Source organism: Lampris incognitus, chromosome 5, assembly GCF_029633865.1.
Source record: "Lampris incognitus isolate fLamInc1 chromosome 5, fLamInc1.hap2, whole genome shotgun sequence".
Lineage (NCBI taxonomy): Eukaryota > Metazoa > Chordata > Actinopteri > Lampriformes > Lampridae > Lampris > Lampris incognitus.
The window spans coordinates 2,121,121-2,142,907 of NC_079215.1; the positions used below are offsets into that span (position 1 = coordinate 2,121,121).

The 21,787-nt window shown below is 47.8% G+C and overlaps 1 protein-coding gene across 2 annotated transcripts in view; it reads left to right on the forward strand.

Annotated features, from left to right (window-relative positions):
• Positions 1 to 21,787, forward strand: part of prkcaa (protein kinase C, alpha, a) — a 412,324-nt gene that overhangs the window by 184,618 nt on the left and 205,919 nt on the right. For both annotated transcript variants that reach the window (XM_056281110.1, XM_056281111.1), the window contains exon 4: positions 15,523 to 15,634. In XM_056281110.1, the coding sequence (XP_056137085.1) occupies positions 15,523 to 15,634 (112 nt within the window). The remainder of the gene's footprint in view (positions 1 to 15,522; positions 15,635 to 21,787) is intronic.

Sequence of the window (21,787 nt, forward strand, 5' to 3'; positions counted from 1 at the left end):
CCACAAGTTTGAGGGCTTACAGAAGGTATGGTTTGGCCGGCACCCCTCACCCAGGAAGTATATGTATTCAGACAGGAAGTATATGTATTCAGACAGGAAGTATATGTATTCAGACAGAAATCAACCAAATACCATTTGAACCAACATGTAATGCTGCTGACAGGCGCTCACAGACTGACAACACTTTTATTTCATCATTATTTGCATTACACAACTAAATTATATTTAACATGTTTAAGTAGATTTTCATCTCTTGATGTTTGATGAGGGCAGTGCCCCAGCGCCCCGTACTGGCCAGCTGCCACAGGTAAGCATTTTATTTGTGGGCGCCTTTCAGAGCACTCAAGAACGCCTTACAGAAGACAGTAAAAACCAGCAGCACTGTATCAGGCAGCATAAAGTCAGCGGGGTAGACAATAAAAAGTTAACACAACAGAGAAGTATAAAATCATCATCTGCACAAAACTCAGTGCAGCGTGGATCAGACTGAATGTGCTGGTTTGAAAAGGTGCGTTTTGAGATGGGATGTGAAGGTTGAAAGAGAGTCAGTGTTGTGAATGTAGACCCCATGGTAGTCAAGGTGGGGGGCAGAACGACTGAAGGCTCTAGACCCCATGGTAGTCAAGGTGGGGGGCAGGACGACTGAAGGCTCTAGACCCCATGGTAGACAAGGTGGGGGGCAGAACGACTGAAGGCTCTAGACCCCATGGTAGTCAAGGTGGGGGGGCAGAATGACTGAAGGCTCTAGACCCCATGGTAGTCAAGGTGGGGGGCAGAACGACTGAAGGCTCTAGACCCCATGGTAGTCAAGGTGGGGTGCAGAACGACTGAAGGCTCTAGACCCCATGGTAGTCAAAGTGGGGGGCAAAACGACTAATGGCTCTTGTCCCCATGGTAGTCAAGGTGGGGGGCAGAACGACTGAAGGCTCTAGACCCCATGGTAGTCAAGGTGGGGTGCAGAACGACTGAAGGCTCTAGACCCCATGGTAGTCAAGGTGGGGTGCAGAACGACTGAAGGCTCTAGACCCCATGGTAGTCAAGGTGGGGTGCAGAACGACTGAAGGCTCTAGACCCCATGGTAGTCAAGGTGGGATGCAGAACGACTGAAGGCTCTAGACCCCATGGTAGTCAAGGTGGGGTGCAGAACGACTGAAGGCTCTAGACCCCATGGTAGTCAAGGTGGGGTGCAGAACGACCTAAGGCTCTAGACCCCATGGTAGTCCAGCGGGCCAATGGTGTAGTGAGTTGGAGAGCAGAAGAGGATCTGAGAGTGTGGGAGGGTGTGTGGATATGAAGGAGTTCAGAAAGATATGAAGGAGCAAGGTTATTAAGGCCTTAAAGGTGAGGAGCAGGATCTTGAAGTCAATTTGGTATTCAACAGGGAGCCAGTGGAGCTGCCGAAGAACAGGATCGATGTCAGCATCAGAAACACTTTATTTGTCGTTTCATTTCATGCACTTGCACACATGAAATGAAACGAAACATCATTTCCCCCAGCCCACAGCAGTGCAACACAAAGACAAAAACACACATCTAAGCTACAAGAACACACATATCCAAACTAACACATATATATCTAAACTAAACAAAAAACAAAACAGCAGTTACCTTAGCCTGCCCCGCTTCCACGTCCAGCCAGACCACCCTCGGTGTTTCCTCTTTGGGCACAGCTCTGGTCAGGGCCGTGGTCCTTGGGCCCACAGGATGCAGCAGACCAAGCTCTCCCAGCCGATCCAGTGCCAGCTCTCCCAGCCATCAAACTAAGACACACAGGGGTGGACAAAGACACTGCATGGATGGTACTGGGAGAAGCCGCCCCAAATGTGAATTTGTGCCACCATCCTCCCAAACCAGAAGCCTGAACCGGAAGATGTGATCTATGGAAGGCGTTCTGGTAATGATATGGGCAGCTGAATTCTGGACCAGCTGAAGTTTATGAAGACACTTGAGGGGAAGACCAAAGAGGACAGAATTGCAGTCGTCAGTATGGGATGGAACCAGGGTGTGAGTGAGTACGGCGGTGCTGGTAGGTGTAAGTGACGGCTGAAGACAGTTAATATTGTGTAGGTGGAAGTATGCAGACCGAGTAACACTGTTGGTGTGGGCTTCAAAAGATAATGTGCTGTCCAGGATGACACCCAGACTCTCAACCTGAGGCGATGGAGGAACTACAGAGTTTTCAGTAGTCAGAGAAAACTATCAGGTTTGGCCAAAGTAGATTTAGTGCCTACTAGGAGGACCTCAGTTTTATCACTATCAAGTTTGAGGAAGTGGCATGAAAACCAGGATTTAATTTCTAGTCAGCAGTCAGAAAGGGAGGGAAGTGGTCCATGGATTAAACAGGAAGTCTGTTTCAATCACAGGAAACATCGTTTTCACACTTCCTGAATATCCTGCAGTCTGACGGAAGCAATTATGAAACCATTGCATTGTTTTTTAGTGGCAGGAGATTAAAAAAAAAAGTAATACAATGCATCAACCTCATTCAGAGTCTAAACCCCGAGCATTCTACACCAGATCCTGCTTAATCTGTGACCTGTCATAATGCCACGGTGCTGTTTACCCCCTCTTTACTGCCACCTAACTTCTGCTGCTTAGTTTCTCTCTCTGTTTAGTCATGTACAGCTGTTTAGTCATGTACAGCTGTTTAGTCATGTACAGCTGTTTTGTCATATACAGCTGTTTTGTCATGTACAGCTGTTTAGTCATGTACAGCTGTTTAGTCATGTACAGCTGTTTAGTCATATACAGCTGTTTAGTCATGTACAGCTGTTTTGTCATGTACAGCTGTTTTGTCATGTACAGCTGTTTAGTCATGTACAGCTGTTTTGTCTTATACAGCTGTTTAGTCATGTACATCTGTTTAGTCATATACAGCTGTTTTGTCATGTACATCTGTTTTGTCATGTACAGCTTGGCGTTGGCAATTCAGATTCGTGGCTCTTGCTCAGTGATGCCAAATATAAATCATATTATCTGATTTTGTTTTTCAGGTAATATTTTCACTTTTTAAATTTTGCTGTTCAGGTTTGGCCATGTCTCTCTGAAGTTTAAATTGTTTAAAAATAGTATTATAGTTGTTAAAATTTTAATTTTAGTATCAGTCAGTTTCCTAACAGACACACTAATATATGTAATGCATTAATATTTCAGCTGGGTATTTATCCTGAAGAATATAGAGTTTAAAAACCAGCCATCATTCTGACCGCCCATGGTCGTTTTAGGTAGGAGTGAAATCCCGGTCGTTCTAGTGTTAAAGAAAGTGATTGATTTATTGATTTATTTATTTGTTCATTTAAATAAATAAATACATTTACAGCAAAGTATACAGGCAAAGAAAAAGTGGGATAGTCAGAGAGATGAAGAAAGTAGACAGGAGTACAAGGAGATGCAGCGTAAAGCAAAGAGAGAGGTGGCAAAGGCAAAGAAAAAGGTGTATGGTGAGTTGTATGACAGGTTAGACACTAAGGAAGGAGAAAAGGACTTGTACCGATTGGCTAGACAGAGGGACCAAGCTGGGAAGGATGTGCAGCAAGTTAGGGTGATCCAGGATAGAGATGGAAATGTGCTGACAAGTGAGGAGAGTGTGCTGAGAAGGTGGAAGGAATACTTTGAGAGGCTGATGAATGAAGAAAATGAGAGAGAGAGAAGGTTGGATGGTGTGGGGATAGTGAATCAGGAAGTTCAGCGGATTAGCAAGGAGGAAGTGAGGGCAGCTATGAAGAGGATGAAGAGTGGAAAGGTAGTTGGTCCTGATGACATACCTGTGGAGGCATGGAGGTGTTTAGGAGAGATGGCAGTGGGGTTTTTAACTAGATTGTTTAACACAATCTTGGAAAGGGAGAGGATGCCTGAGGAGTGGAGAAGAAGCATACTGGTACCGATTTTCAAGAACAAGGGTGATGTGCAGAACTGTAACAACTACAGAGGTATAAAGTTGATCAGCCACAGCATGAAGATTTGGGAAAGAGTAATAGAAGCTAGGTTAAGAGGAGGAGAGGTGATGATCAGCAGCAGCATGAAGATTTTGGAAAGAGTAATAGAAGCTAGGTTAAGAGGAGGAGAGGTGGTGATCAGCAGCAGCAGTATGGTTTCATGCCAGGAAAGAGCACCACAGATGTGATGTTTGCTTTGAGAATGTTGATGGAGAAGTATAGAGAAGGCCAGAAGGAGGTACATTGTGTCTTTGTAGATTTAGAGAAAGCAGAGAAGTAGGAGTGTAGGACTGGTGCAGGATATGTATGAGGGCAGTGTGATGGTGGTGAGGTGTGCGGTTGGAATGACAGATGGGTTCAAGGTGGAGGTGGGATTACATCAAGGATCGGCTCTGAGCCCTTTTTTGTTTGCAGTGGTGATGGACAGGTTGACGGACAAGATCAGACAGGAGTCTCCATGGACTATGATATTTGCGGATGACATTGTGATCTGTAGTGAGAGTAGGGTGCAGGTTGAGGAGAGCCTGGAGAGGTGGAGGTATGCACTGGAGAGAAGAGGAATGAAAGTCAGGAGGAGCAAGATGGAATATCTATGTGTAATGAGAGGGAGGACAGTGGAATGGTCAGGATGCAAGGAGTGGAGGTGATGAAGGCGTATGAGTTTAAATACTTGGGGTCAACTGTCCAGAGTAACGGGGAGTGCAGGAGAGAGGTGAAGAGGAGAGTGCAGGCAGGGTGGAGTGGGTGGAGAAGAGTGTCAGGAGTGATGTGTGACAGAAGGGTACCAGCAAGAGTTAAAGGGAAGGTTTACAAGATGATAGTGAGACCAGCTATGTTGTATGGTTTGGAGACAGTGGCACTGACGAAAAGACAGGAGGAGGAGCTGGAGGTGGCAGAGATGAAGATGATAAGATTTTCACTGGGAGTGATGAAGAAGGACAGGATTAGGAACCAGTATATTAGAGGGACAGCTCAGGTTGGACGGTTTGGAGACAAAGCAAGAGAGACAAGATGGAGATGGTTTGGACATGTGTGGAGGAGAGATGCTGGGTATACTGGGAGAAGGATGCTGAATATGGAGCTGCCAGGGAAGAGGAGAAGAGGAAGGCCAAAGAGGAGGTTTATGGAGGTGGTGAGGGAGGACATGCAGGTGGCTGGTGTGACAGAGGAAGATGCAGAAGACAGGAAGAGATGGAAACGGATGATCCGCTGTGGCGCCCCCTAACGGGAGCAGCCGAAAGTAGTAGTATATATTTATTTATTTGTTTGTTTGTTTATATTTAGAAAGTGATTTATGTACAGGCCCGTGATGATCTGGCAGTCTGTCCAGGGTGTCTCCCCGCCTGCTGCCCAGTGACTGCTGGGATAGGCTCCAGCATCCCCCCGACCCTGAGAGCAGGATAAGCAGTTTGGATAATGGATGGACTATTTACTAGTCTCCTATGCTGTGTAGTACCATACCACGTTCATCCAGCTTGCACCCCTGCACCTACCAAGGGCAATAACTAACAGTTATTTGTGCAACTTTGTACAATTGTATTCACTACTGTGCAACACTACATGCTTCACGTTTCTCCGTACAGCACCCCTGTGTGTTATCATAGCCTCCGTACAACACCCTTGTGTGTTATTGTAGCCTCCGTACAGCACCCCTGTGTGTTATTGTAGCCTCCGTACAACACCCCTGTGTGTTATCATAGCCTCCGTACAACACCCCTGTGTGTTATTGTAGCCTCCGTACAACACCCCTGTGTGTTATCATAGCCTCCGTACAACACTCCTGTGTGTTATTGTAGCCTCCGTACAGCACCCCTGTGTGTTATCATAGCCTCTGTACAACACCCCTGTGTGTTATCATAGCCTCCGTACAACAACCCTGTGTGTTATTGTAGCCTCCGTACAACACCCCTGTGTGTTATTGTAGCCTCCGTACAACACCCCTGTGTGTTATCATAGCCTCTGTACAACACCCCTGTGTGTTATCATAGCCTCCGTACAACAACCCTGTGTGTTATTGTAGCCTCCGTACAACACCCCTGTGTGTTATCATAGCCTCCATACAACACCCCTGTGTGTTATTGTAGCCTCCGTACAACACCCCTGTGTGTTATCATAGCCTCCGTACAACACCCCCGTGTGTTATTGTAGCCTCCGTACAACACCCCTGTGTGTTATTGTAGCCTCCATACAGCACCCCTGTGTGTTATTGTAGCCTCCATACAGCACCCCTGTGTGTTATCATAGCCTCCGTACAACACCCCTGTGTGTTATCATAGCCTCTGTACAACACCCCTGTGTGTTATTGTAGCCTCCATACAACACTCCTGTGTGTTATTGTAGCCTCCATACAACACCCCTGTGTGTTATCATAGCCTCCGTACAACACCCCTGTGTGTTATTGTAGCCTCCGTACAGCACCCGTGTGTTATTGTAGCCTCCGTACAGCACCCCTGTGTGTTATCATAGCCTCTGTACAACACCCCTGTGTGTTATCATAGCCTCCGTACAACACTCCTGTGTGTTATTGTAGCCTCCATACAACACCCCTGTGTGTTATCATAGCCTCCGTACAACACCCCTGTGTGTTATTGTAGCCTCCGTACAGCACCCGTGTGTTATTGTAGCCTCCGTACAGCACCCCTGTGTGTTATCATAGCCTCTGTACAACACCCCTGTGTGTTATTGTAGCCTCCATACAACACCCCTGTGTGTTATCATAGCCTCCATACAGCACCCCTGTGTGTTATCATAGCCTCCATACAACACCCCTGTGTGTTATTGTAGCCTTTGTACAACACCCCTGTGTGTTATCATAGCCTCCGTACAACACCCCTGTGTGTTATTGTAGCCTCCGTACAACACCCCTGTGTGTTATCATAGCCTCCGTACAACACCCCTGTGTGTTATTGTAGCCTCCGTACAGCACCCCTGTGTGTTATCATAGCCTCCGTACAACACCCCTGTGTGTTATTGTAGCCTCCGTACAACACCCCTGTGTGTTATCATAGCCTCCGTACAACACCCCTGTGTGTTATCATAGCCTCCGTACAACACCCCTGTGTGTTATTGTAGCCTCCGTACAGCACCCCTGTGTGTTATCATAGCCTCCGTACAACACCCCTGTGTGTTATCATAGCCTCCGTACAACACCCCTGTGTGTTATTGTAGCCTCCATACAGCACCCCTGTGTGTTATTGTAGCCTCCATACAGCACCCCTGTGTGTTATCATAGCCTCCGTACAACACCCCTGTGTGTTATTGTAGCCTCCATACAGCACCCCTGTGTGTTATTGTAGCCTCCATACAACACCCCTGTGTGTTATTGTAGCCTCCGTACAACACCCCTGTGTGTTATCATAGCCTCCGTACAACACCCCTGTGTGTTATTGTAGCCTCCGTACAGCACCCCTGTGTGTTATCATAGCCTCCATACAACACCCCTGTGTGTTATTGTAGCCTCTGTACAACACCCCTGTGTGTTATCATAGCCTCCGTACAACACCCCTGTGTGTTATTGTAGCCTCCGTACAACACCCCTGTGTGTTATCATAGCCTCCGTACAGCACCCCTGTGTGTTATCATAGCCTCCATACAACACCCCTGTGTGTTATTGTAGCCTCTGTACAACACCCCTGTGTGTTATCATAGCCTCCGTACAACACCCCTGTGTGTTATTGTAGCCTCCATACAACACCCCTGTGTGTTATTGTAGCCTCTGTACAACACCCCTGTGTGTTATCATAGCCTCCGTACAACACCCCTGTGTGTTATTGTAGCCTCCATACAACACCCCTGTGTGTTATCGTAGCCTCCGTACAACACCCCTGTGTGTTATCATAGCCTCCGTACAACACCCCTGTGTGTTATTGTAGCCTCCGTACAACACCCCTGTGTGTTATCATAGCCTCCGTACAACACTCCTGTGTGTTATTGTAGCCTCCGTACAGCACCCCTGTGTGTTATCATAGCCTCTGTACAACACCCCTGTGTGTTATCATAGCCTCCGTACAACAACCCTGTGTGTTATTGTAGCCTCCGTACAACACCCCTGTGTGTTATTGTAGCCTCCGTACAACACCCCTGTGTGTTATCATAGCCTCTGTACAACACCCCTGTGTGTTATCATAGCCTCCGTACAACAACCCTGTGTGTTATTGTAGCCTCCGTACAACACCCCTGTGTGTTATCATAGCCTCCATACAACACCCCTGTGTGTTATTGTAGCCTCCGTACAACACCCCTGTGTGTTATCATAGCCTCCGTACAACACCCCCGTGTGTTATTGTAGCCTCCGTACAGCACCCCTGTGTGTTATTGTAGCCTCCATACAGCACCCCTGTGTGTTATTGTAGCCTCCATACAGCACCCCTGTGTGTTATCATAGCCTCCGTACAACACCCCTGTGTGTTATCATAGCCTCTGTACAACACCCCTGTGTGTTATTGTAGCCTCCATACAACACTCCTGTGTGTTATTGTAGCCTCCATACAACACCCCTGTGTGTTATCATAGCCTCCGTACAACACCCCTGTGTGTTATTGTAGCCTCCGTACAGCACCCGTGTGTTATTGTAGCCTCCGTACAGCACCCCTGTGTGTTATCATAGCCTCTGTACAACACCCCTGTGTGTTATCATAGCCTCCGTACAACACTCCTGTGTGTTATTGTAGCCTCCATACAACACCCCTGTGTGTTATCATAGCCTCCGTACAACACCCCTGTGTGTTATTGTAGCCTCCGTACAGCACCCGTGTGTTATTGTAGCCTCCGTACAGCACCCCTGTGTGTTATCATAGCCTCTGTACAACACCCCTGTGTGTTATTGTAGCCTCCATACAACACCCCTGTGTGTTATCATAGCCTCCATACAGCACCCCTGTGTGTTATCATAGCCTCCATACAACACCCCTGTGTGTTATTGTAGCCTTTGTACAACACCCCTGTGTGTTATCATAGCCTCCGTACAACACCCCTGTGTGTTATTGTAGCCTCCGTACAACACCCCTGTGTGTTATCATAGCCTCCGTACAACACCCCTGTGTGTTATTGTAGCCTCCATACAACACCCCTGTGTGTTATCGTAGCCTCCGTACAACACCCCTGTGTGTTATCATAGCCTCCGTACAACACCCCTGTGTGTTATCATAGCCTCCGTACAGCACCCCTGTGTGTTATCATAGCCTCCGTACAACACCCCTGTGTGTTATCATAGCCTCCGTACAGCACCCCTGTGTGTTATCATAGCCTCCGTACAGCACCCCTGTGTGTTATCATAGCCTCTGTACAACACCCCTGTGTGTTATCATAGCCTCCGTACAACACCCCTGTGTGTTATCATAGCCTCCGTACAACACCCCTGTGTGTTATTGTAGCCTCCGTACAACACCCCTGTGTGTTATCATAGCCTCCGTACAACACCCCTGTGTGTTATCATAGCCTCCGTACAACACCCCTGTGTGTTATCATAGCCTCCATACAGCACCCCCGTGTGTTATTGTAGCCTCCGTACAGCACCCCTGTGTGTTATGATAGCCTCCGTACAACACCCCTGTGTGTTATTGTAGCCTCCATACAGCACCCCTGTGTGTTATTGTAGCCTCCATACAGCACCCCTGTGTGTTATCATAGCCTCCGTACAACACCCCTGTGTGTTATCATAGCCTCCATACAGCACCCCTGTGTGTTATTGTAGCCTCCATACAGCACCCCTGTGTGTTATCATAGTCTCCGTACAACACCCCTGTGTGTTATCATAGCCTCCATACAGCACCCCTGTGTGTTATTGTAGCCTCCATACAGCACCCCTGTGTGTTATGATAGCCTCCATACAGCACCCCTGTGTGTTATTGTAGCCTCCATACAACACCCCTGTGTGTTATCATAGCCTCCATACAGCACCCCTGTGTGTTATTGTAGCCTCCATACAACACCCCTGTGTGTTATCATAGCCTCCGTACAACACCCCTGTGTGTTATCATAGCCTCTGTACAACACCCCTGTGTGTTATTGTAGCCTCCGTACAACACCCCTGTGTGTTATCATAGCCTCTGTACAACACCCCTGTGCGTTATTGTAGCCTCCATACAACACCCCTGTGTGTTATCATAGCCTCTGTACAACACCCCTGTGTGTTATCATAGCCTCTGTACAACACCCCTGTGTGTTACATCTCTTATCTTGCTCACAGTTGGATCATCACTCGTATTTTTACTTTTTGTGCTTGTCATATTTAGTTTTTCCATCTAACCTGATATCTAGTGTTGTCCTAACTGTGTATATGTGTATATGCTATGTGTAACTGAGAGCTATGCTCCATTGCCCCCCCCCCCCACACACACACACACAAACACACACACCTGCCTATAGCTGCTGAGGACTATCTGGTACTAAAGCTGCTGCAATATGGACAACTATGTGCAATAACCCCATGCACTGTTTTGAACTTTAAAAGCTGCTGCCATCTTCTATTGTCTTATCATCATTTATACTACCTCACTTGTTTATACTACCTCACTTATTTATACTACCTCATTTATTTATACTACCTCACTTATTTATACTACCTCACTTATTTATACAACCTCACTTATTTATACTACCTCATTGTTTATACTAAATGTTGTTTGTCCTTGTTGTTTTTTTTTGACATTTACCTTGTCTAGTGTTGCTGGTCTGACAGTCACCAAACAAAATTTCGTTGTGTGTACTCAATGACAATAAAGTATCTTATCTTATCTTAAGTCAAATTCATTGTACAGTATGTGGTTGGACAGTACGTGGTTGGACAGTATGTAGTTGGACAGTGTGTGGTTGGACAGTATGTGGTTGGACAGTACGTGGTTGGACAGTATGTAGTTGGACAGTGTGTGGTTGGACAGTATGTGGTTGGACAGTACGTGGTTGGACAGTACGTAGTTGTACAGTACGTAGTTGTACAGTACGTGGTTGGACAGTACGTGGTTGGACAGTACGTGGTTGGACAGTATGTAGTTGGACAGTATGTAGTTGTACAGTATGTGGTTGGACAGTATGTAGTTGGACAGTATGTAGTTGCACAGTATGTAGTTGGACAGTACGTGGTTGGACAGTATGTAGTTGGACAGTATGTGGTTGGAAAGTACGTGGTTGGACAGTATGTGGTTGGACAGTACGTAGTTGTACAGTACGTAGTTGTACAGTATGTGGTTGGACAGTACGTGGTTGGACAGTATGTAGTTGGACAGTATGTGGTTGGACAGTATGTAGTTGGACAGTATGTAGTTGGACAGTATGTGGTTGGACAGTATGTAGTTGGACAGTACGTGGTTGGACAGTACGTAGTTGGACAGTATGTGGTTGGACAGTACGTGGTTGGACAGTACGTAGTTGTACAGTACGTAGTTGTACAGTACGTGGTTGGACAGTACGTGGTTGGACAGTATGTAGTTGGACAGTATGTGGTTGGACAGTATGTAGTTGGACAGTATGTAGTTGGACAGTATGTGGTTGGACAGTATGTAGTTGGACAGTACGTGGTTGGACAGTATGTAGTTGGACAGTATGTGGTTGGACAGTATGTAGTTGGACAGTACGTGGTTGGACAGTACGTAGTTGGACAGTACGTGGTTGGACAGTACGTGGTTGGACAGTATGTAGTTGGACAGTATGTAGTTGGACAGTATGTGGTTGGACAGTATGTAGTTGGACAGTACGTGGTTGGACAGTATGTAGTTGGACAGTATGTGGTTGGACAGTATGTAGTTGGACAGTACGTGGTTGGACAGTACGTAGTTGGACAGTATGTGGTTGGACAGTATGTGGTTGGACAGTACGTGGTTGGACAGTACGTAGTTGGACAGTATGTAGTTGGACAGTACGTGGTTGGACAGTACGTAGTTGTACAGTACGTAGTTGTACAGTACGTTGTTGGACAGTACGTGGTTGGACAGTATGTAGTTGGACAGTATGTGGTTGGACAGTATGTAGTTGGACAGTATGTAGTTGGACAGTATGTGGTTGGACAGTACGTGGTTGGACAGTATGTAGTTGGACAGTATGTGGTTGGACAGTATGTAGTTGGACAGTACGTGGTTGGACAGTACGTAGTTGGACAGTATGTGGTTGGACAGTACGTGGTTGGACAGTATGTGGTTGGACAGTACGTAGTTGGACAGTACGTGGTTGGACAGTACGTGGTTGGACAGTACGTGGTTGGACAGTACGTGGTTGGACAGTACGTGGCTGTACAGTACGTGGTTGGACAGTATGTGGTTGGACAGTACGTGGCTGTACAGTACGTGGTTGGACAGTATGTGGTTGGACAGTACGTGGCTGTACAGTACGTGGTTGGACAGTACGTGGTTGGACAGTATGTGGTTGGACAGTACGTGGCTGTACAGTACGTGGTTGGACAGTATGTGGTTGGACAGTACGTAGTTGTACAGTACGTGGTTGGACAGTATGTGGTTGGACAGTACGTGGCAGTACAGTACGTGGTTGGACAGTATGTGGTTGGACAGTACGTGGCTGTACAGTACGTGGTAGGACAGTATGTGGTTGGACAGTACGTAGTTGTACAGTACGTGGTTGGACAGTATGTGGTTGGACAGTACGTGGCAGTACAGTACGTGGTTGGACAGTATGTGGTTGGACAGTACGTGGCTGTACAGTACGTGGTAGGACAGTATGTGGCTGTACAGTACGTAGTTGGACAGTATGTAGTTGGACAGTACGTGGTTGGACAGTATGTAGTTGGACAGTATGTGGTTGGACAGTATGTAGTTGGACAGTACGTGGTTGGACAGTACGTAGTTGGACAGTACGTGGTTGGACAGTACGTGGTTGGACAGTATGTAGTTGGACAGTATGTAGTTGGACAGTATGTGGTTGGACAGTATGTAGTTGGACAGTACGTGGTTGGACAGTATGTAGTTGGACAGTATGTGGTTGGACAGTATGTAGTTGGACAGTACGTGGTTGGACAGTACGTAGTTGGACAGTATGTGGTTGGACAGTATGTGGTTGGACAGTACGTGGTTGGACAGTACGTAGTTGGACAGTATGTAGTTGGACAGTACGTGGTTGGACAGTACGTAGTTGTACAGTACGTAGTTGTACAGTACGTTGTTGGACAGTACGTGGTTGGACAGTATGTAGTTGGACAGTATGTGGTTGGACAGTATGTAGTTGGACAGTATGTAGTTGGACAGTATGTGGTTGGACAGTATGTAGTTGGACAGTACGTGGTTGGACAGTATGTAGTTGGACAGTATGTGGTTGGACAGTATGTAGTTGGACAGTACGTGGTTGGACAGTACGTAGTTGGACAGTATGTGGTTGGACAGTACGTGGTTGGACAGTATGTGGTTGGACAGTACGTAGTTGGACAGTACGTAGTTGTACAGTACGTGGTTGGACAGTACGTGGTTGGACAGTACGTGGTTGGACAGTACGTGGTTGGACAGTATGTGGTTGGACAGTACGTGGCTGTACAGTACGTGGTTGGACAGTATGTGGTTGGACAGTACGTGGCTGTACAGTACGTGGTTGGACAGTATGTGGTTGGACAGTACGTGGCTGTACAGTACGTGGTTGGACAGTACGTGGTTGGACAGTATGTGGTTGGACAGTACGTGGCTGTACAGTACGTGGTTGGACAGTATGTGGTTGGACAGTACGTAGTTGTACAGTACGTGGTTGGACAGTACGTGGTTGGACAGTACGTGGCAGTACAGTACGTGGTTGGACAGTATGTGGTTGGACAGTACGTGGCTGTACAGTACGTGGTTGGACAGTATGTGGTTGGACAGTATGTGGTTGGACAGTATGTGGTTGGACAGTACGTGGCAGTACAGTACGTGGTTGGACAGTATGTGGTTGGACAGTACGTGGCTGTACAGTACGTGGTTGGACAGTATGTGGTTGGACAGTACGTGGCTGTACAGTACGTGGTAGGACAGTATGTGGTTGGACAGTACGTGGGTGGACAGTATGTGGTTGGACAGTACGTGGCTGTACAGTACGTGGGTGGACAGTACGTGGGTGGACAGTATGTGGTTGGACAGTACGTGGGTGGACAGTACGTGGCTGTACAGTACGTGGTAGGACAGTATGTGGTTGGACAGTACGTGGGTGGACAGTATGTGGTTGGACAGTACGTGGCTGTACAGTACGTGGGTGGACAGTACGTGGGTGGACAGTATGTGGTTGGACAGTACGTGGGTGGACAGTACGTGGCTGTACAGTACATGGTTGGACAGTACGTGGTTGGACAGTACGTGGTTGGACAGTACGTGGGTGGACAGTACGTGGTTGGACAGTACGTGGCTGTACAGTACGTGGCTGTACAGTATGTGGTTGGACAGTATGTGGTTGGACAGTACGTGGTTGGACAGTACGTGGGTGGACAGTACGAGGGTGGACAGTACGAGGGTGGACAGTACGTGGGTGGACAGTACATGGGTGGACAGTAAGGAAGAGCCTGACACTGAACAGTTTAATACAGTCACACGTATGATTCTGACCAGGGTGCTGCTCCCTCCATGTATATAGCGTAGGTCGGGCGTCGGGTAGCTTGCAGTCTATTCCGTTTCCTACCAACAGGGGGATCACCGGTTCAAATCCCCGTGTTACCTCCGGCTTGGTCGGGCGTCCCTACAGACACAATTGGCCGTGTCTGTGGATGGGAAGCCGGATGTGGGTATGTGTCCTGGTCACTGCACTAGCGCCCCCTCTGGTTGGCCAGGGCGCCTGTTCGGGGGGGGGGGGACAATGTGATCCTCCCACACGCTACGTCCCCCTGGTGAAACTCCTCACTGTCAGGTGAAAAGAAGCGGCTGGTGACTCCACATGTATGGGAGGAGACATGTGGTAGTCTGCAGCCCTCCCCGGATCAGCAGAGGGGGTGGAGCAGAGACCGGGACGGCTCGGAAGAGTGGGGTGATTGGCCAGATACAATTGGGGAGAAAAAGGGGGAAATATATATATATATATATATATATGTGTGTGTGTGTGTGTGTGTGTGTGTGTGTGTGTGTGTATGTATGTATATGTATGTATGTATGTATGTGTATGTGTATATATATGTGTGTGTGTGTGTGTGTGTGTGTGTGTGTGTATGTATGTATGTATGTATGTGTGTGTGTATATATATATATATATATATATATGTGTGTGTGTGTGTGTGTGTGTGTGTGTGTGTGTGTGTGTGTGTGTGGTGTAGGTCATCTCATCAGTTCCATTGCATTGACTCCGTGAGATGCATTGGGGTGATGAAGACCCGGGGAAGGGAGATGCCATCTTCCTCGCACGTGCACGTGGTTGACCCGCTGGTCACCTCTTGTGGTGAATAAGGAAGTAGAATATGATTTATGAATGGATCTGTGCCACCTAAAAAGTAGAGATCTTTGTCCAGTCAACTGTTATGGTTTTTGTTTTGTTTCTCCAGCTGAGCTCTTCTAGATGTCATTCCTGCACCGCTGAGTCTAAAATGCTTGGTCGGGGTGTCCGGGTGGCGCGGCGGTCTAGTCCGTTGCCTACCAACACGGGGCTCAGCGGTTCCAATGGTATTCTAATTCTCTCTCTCTCAATATGTTTCATCTGTTCTCAGGACCCGAGAACCAAGCACAAGTTCAAGATCCACACCTATGGGAGCCCCACCTTCTGCGACCACTGTGGCTCTCTGCTGTACGGCCTCATCCACCAGGGCATGAAGTGTGACAGTAAGTACTGCAGCCATCACGCCACAGCAAACAAAGCACATCCCAAAGCTCTTTCATCCAATTAAACCTGAGGACAACATGGCGGCCCTCCAAACATCTGCTTCTTTTTTTATAAATGATATGAATAAATCTGATGCAGTGAGTTCGACAGCGGTCTTCCTCGAGTCTTTTAAAGCAGTGCCTTTGTGAACCTCACGAGTCCCCAGTGAGTTCAGGTAGCCCTGTTCAGCGTTTCTGTGCATCCTGGAAAACTTGGAAATTTATGGACTAGTTTTCCGGTCGAGGAAAACACCTTGGAAATATATTGAGGACTTGGATAATTGTAAAGTTAGGTCATGAAATTGTATTTTTAGCCAGTGAGACGTCACACCAGTGTCTGAAGTTCGGCGGGTTTATTCAGCGACCAGCTGTCACAGCGTTTCCCCTGCATGCAGGCACCATGTCTTCCACAGCGTCCTTCCGTCCTTTGGTAAGAAATACATGTAACACGGCTGACGTGGCTAATGGACATATTTGTGTAAAGTCAGTGATCAAATTGGTTTGGTGATTGGGCAGCATGGTGGCGCAGTGGTTAGCACTTTCGCCTCGCAGCAAGAAGGTCCTATGTTTGAGCCCCGGGGTTGTCCAACCTTGGGGGTCGTCTCGGGTCGTCCTCTGTGTGGAGTTTGCATGTTGTTCTCCCCGTGTCTGCGGTGGGGTTTCTCCGGGTGCTCCAGTTTCCCCCACCATCAAAAAGACATGCATGTTAGGGTTAATACTCCTCCTGTCTGTGCCCCTGAGCAAGGCATGGCAAGAAGAACTGGAATTGGTCCCCAGGTGCTGCACGACGGCTGCCCACTGCTCCTTGCTACAAATCTAGGATGGGTTAAATGCAGAGAGGAATTTCTCCACGGGGATTAACAGGATTGTGTCTGTCAGTCTGTCTCGCTGTCAGTCAGTCAGTCAGTCAGTCAGTCAGTCCATCACAGGGGTTTCTTCGTGAGGTTTCACCTGACATCACAAAGTTGAATCAGTTCATCTGGACACGTTTCTCCCAATAAGCGCTGTGTCCAGATGAACTGATTCAACTTGCTGTGATTTCCTGAACTGATTATGGAGCATGCATGAAGCCGCTTCCACTGAGCATCAAAGCAGAATGATGTGACCTTCTCTGAGCAGCGGCTGCCTCCCACATCATAGCAAAACTCGTGAAAATGTCCCTGAAAAGTTCTGGGAAAAGATTTACTAAAAGAGTGGGAAACGTGCCTGTTGTGCCAACAGTATTTTTAGTCGCCTACAAACTCCGTCGTACTTGTCCGAGACTTAAATGGGTTTAAATCTCGGAGGGAATGTGATGAAGGTCAGTGTTGCTTAAAAAAAGGAACACATCATACAAAGTCTCTGGTCAAGTGGGTTGCAGAAAACACCGACCGACAGTTCAGCTTTCTGCAGAGCTCCACACTCATGCAGGGAGGAGCAGGTAGATACAGGCAAGGACAACGGATGCCACCCCTGTCCTTAGATCCTCATTTTGGATGAGGAATAACTTCACAAGAGAAAAAAGAAGTGGAAGCCTTGGGATAGCATGGAAGGACAGATTGACTCAGGAACAGCATGGAAGGACAGACTGACTCAGGAACAGCATGGAAGGACAGACTGACTCAGGAAGAGCATGGAAGGACAGACTGACTCAGAAACAGCATGGAAGAACAGACTGACTCAGGAAGAGCATGGAAGGACAGACTGACTCAGGAAGAGCATGGAAGGACAGACTGACTCAGGAAGAGCATAGAAGGACAGACTGACTCAGGAAGAGCATGGAAGGACAGACTGACTCAGGAAGAGCATGGAAGGACAGACTGACTCAGGAAGAGCATGGAAGGACAGACTGACTCAGGAAGAGCATAGAAGGACAGACTGACTCAGGAAGAGCATGGAAGGACAGACTGACTCAGGAAGAGCATGGAAGGACAGACTGACTCAGGAAGAGCATAGAAGGACAGACTGACTCAGGTAGAGCATAGAAGGACAGACTGACTCAGGAACAGCATGGAAGGACAGATTGACTCAGGAAGAGCATGGAAGGACAGATTGACTCAGGAAGAGCATGGAAGAACAGACTGACTCAGAAACAGCATGGAAGGACAGACTGACTCAGAAACAGCATGGAAGGACAGACTGACTCAGAAACAGCATGGAAGGACAGACTGACTCAGAAACAGCATGGAAGGACAGACTGACTCAGGTAGAGCATAGAAGGACAGACTGACTCAGGAAGAGCATGGAAGGACAGACTGACTCAGGTAGAGCATAGAAGGACAGGCTGACTCAGGAAGAGCATGGAAGGACAGACTGACTCAGGAACAGCATGGAAGGACAGACTGACTCAGAAACAGCATGGAAGGACAGACTGACTCAGGGAGAGCATAGAAGGACAGACTGACTTCAGTAAGGTGCCAAGCTGGCAAGGTAGCGAGTGCCGTGATGGATTTAGAAATAAAGCATGTTAACGACCGCACTTAGTGATAATGAAACAGTGCAATAAAGAAAACATCAGCATCCATTTAAATAAATGATAACAGCGTCACCTCCTGGGTGCTGGTGATAAAGGTTGGTTTATAGTTTGCCAATTTATGACCACTGCTTCTACTGATAATTAGTTTGATGGTCAGACGTTTAGTTAACAGTTTCAGCGATGAGCGGTCCGTCACCTTTGCAATGTTGAAGATTTTTTTGGGGGGGGGGGTTCCCCCCTTATTCTTCTCAATTGTATCTGGCCAACTACCCCACTCTTCCTGAGCCGTCCCGTTCTCTGCTGCACCCCCTCTGCTGATCCAGGGAGGGCTGCAGACTACCACATGCCTCCTCCCATACATGTGGAGTCACCAGCCGCTTCTTTTCACCTGACAGTGAGGAGTTTCACCAGGGGGACGTAGCACGTGGGAGGGTCACGCTATTCCCCCCAGTTCCTCCTCCCCCCTGAACAGGTGCCTTGACCAACCAGAGGAGGCGCTAGTGCAGCGACCCGGACACATAGCCACATCCGGCTTCCCACCCGCAGACACAGCCAATTGTGTCTGTAGGGACGCCCGACCAAGTCGGAAGAAACACAGGGATTCAAACCGGCGATCCCTGTGTTGGTAAGCAACACAGTAGACCGCTACACTACCAAGACGCCTAGCAGTTGCAGAGATTTGAATTTTATTGAACTTGGTTATTGAACTCAGATTTTATTGAACCCGTCGCTGACTCAGTAGCCGTAGCGACACTGTACTTTGACCTGGCCTTGAGCTTCATAAATCATCATCAATATCATCAATAAAACATCTGTGCACATCACTTTTCCTTGATTTCTCCCCCCATTTAGTTCGTGGTTTATGGCGTGGAAACGTGCCTGGTAGACTTCTAGAATATCCATCCTGAAAACCCTCTCTGGGTCTGAAAGATGGTCCACCCTGCTCTTCCCTCTCATCTCTTCTTCAGAGGTGAACCTGTGAAAGCCTTAATTGGCTGCTAAGGACATTAATCTCAACCTACTCCGAGCAGGGATGTATGCCTAATGACTGTTGCTGGGTGTATGTAGATGGAAGTCATGGCATGCATGGAAAATGATTCCATCAGATCCCATGTCGCACCACAACATGGAAAATGATTCCATCAGATCCCATGTCGCACCACAACATGGAAAATGACTCCGTCAGATCCCATGTCGCACCACAACATGGAAATAGACTCCGTCAGATCCCATGTCGCACCACAACATGGAAATAGACTCCGTCAGATCCCATGTCGCACCACAACATGGAAAATGACTCCGTCAGATCCCATGTCGCACCACAACATGGAAATAGACTCCGTCAGATCCCATGTCGCACCACAACATGGAAATAGACTCCGTCAGATCCCATGTCGCACCACAACATGGAAATAGACTCCGTCAGATCCCATGCCGCACCACAACATGGAAATAGACTCCGTCAGATCCCATGCCGCACCACAACATGGAAAATGACTCCGTCAGATCCCATGTTGCACCACAACATGGAAAATGGCTCCGTCAGATCCCATGCTGCACCACAACATGGAAAATGATTCCATCAGATCCCATGCTGCACCACAACATGGAAAATGATTCCATCAGATCCCATGTCGCACCACAACATGGAAAATGATTCCATCAGATCCCATGTCGCACCACAACATGGAAAATGATTCCATCAGATCCCATGTCGCACCACAACATGGAAAATGATTCCATCAGATCCCATGTCGCACCACAACATGGAAATAGACCCCGTCAGATCCCATGTCGCACCACAACATGGAAATAGACTCCGTCAGATCCCATGTCGCACCACAACATGGAAAATGACTGCGTCAGATCCCATGTCGCACCACAACATGGAAATAGACTCCGTCAGATCCCATGTCGCACCACAACATGGAAATAGACTCCGTCAGATCCCATGTCACACCACAACATGGAAATAGACTCCGTCAGATCCCATGTCGCACCACAACATGGAAATAGACTCCGTCAGATCCCATGCCGCACCACAACATGGAAATAGACTCCGTCAGATCCCATGTCGCACCACAACATGGAAAATGACTCCATCAGATCCCATGTTGCACCACAACATGGAAAATGACTCCGTCAGATCCCATGCCGCACCACAACATGGAAAATGACTCCATCAGATCCCATGCCGCACCACAACATGGAAATAGACTCCGTCAGATCCCATGCCGCACCACAACATGGAAAATGACTCCATCAGATCCCATGTTGCACCACAACATGGAAAATGACTCCGTCAGATCCCATGCCGCACCACAACATGGAAAATGACTCCATCAGATCCCATGCCGCACCACAACATGGAAAATGACTCCGTCAGATCCCATGCCGCACCACAACATGGTAAATGACTCCGTCAGATCTCATGTCGCACCACAACATGGAAATAGACTCCGTCAGATCCCATGCCGCACCACAACATGGAAATAGACTCCATCAGATCCCATGCCGCACCACAACATGGAAAATGACTCCGTCAGATCCCATGTTGCACCACAACATGGAAAATGACTCCGTCAGATCCCATGTCGCACCACAACATGGAAAATTACACCATCAGATATCATGTTGCACAACAACATGGAAATAGACTCCGTCAGATCCCATGCCGCACCACAACATGGAAATAGACTCCATCAGATCCCATGCCGCACCACAACATGGAAAATGACTCCATCAGATCCCATGTTGCACCACAACATGGAAAATGACTCCGTCAGATCCCATGTCGCACCACAACATGGAAAATGACTCTGTCAGATCCCATGTTGCACCACAACATGGAAATAGACTCCGTCAGATCCCATGTCGCACCACAACATGGTAAATGATTCCGTCCGATCCCATGTCGCACCACAACATGGAAAATGTCTCCGTCAGATCCCATGTCGCACTACAACATGGAAAATGACTCCGTCAGATCCCATGTTGCACCACAACATGGAAAATGACTCCGTCAGATCCCATGTCGCACCACAACATGGAAAATTACACCATCAGATATCATGTTGCACAACAACATGGAAATAGACTCCGTCAGATCCCATGTCGCACCACAACATGGAAAATCACTCCGTCAGATCCCATTTCGCACCACAACATGGAAATAGACTCCGTCAGATCCCATGTCGCACCACAACATGGAAATAGACTCCGTCCGATCCCATGTCGCACCACAACATGGAAAATGTCTCCGTCAGATCCCATGTCGCACCACAACATGGAAAATGACTCCGTCAGATCCCATGTTGCACCACAACATGGAAAATGACTCCGTCAGATCCCATGTCGCACCACAACATGGAAAATGTCTCCGTCAGATCCCATGTCGCACCACAACATGGAAAATGACTCCGTCAGATCCCATGTTGCACCACAACATGGAAAATGACTCCGTCAGATCCCATGTCGCACCACAACATGGAAAATTACACCATCAGATATCATGTTGCACAACAACATGGAAATAGACTCCGTCAGATCCCATGTCGCACCACAACATGGAAAATCACTCCGTCAGATCCCATTTCGCACCACAACATGGAAAATGACTCCGTCAGATCCCATGTCGCACCACAACATGGAAATAGACT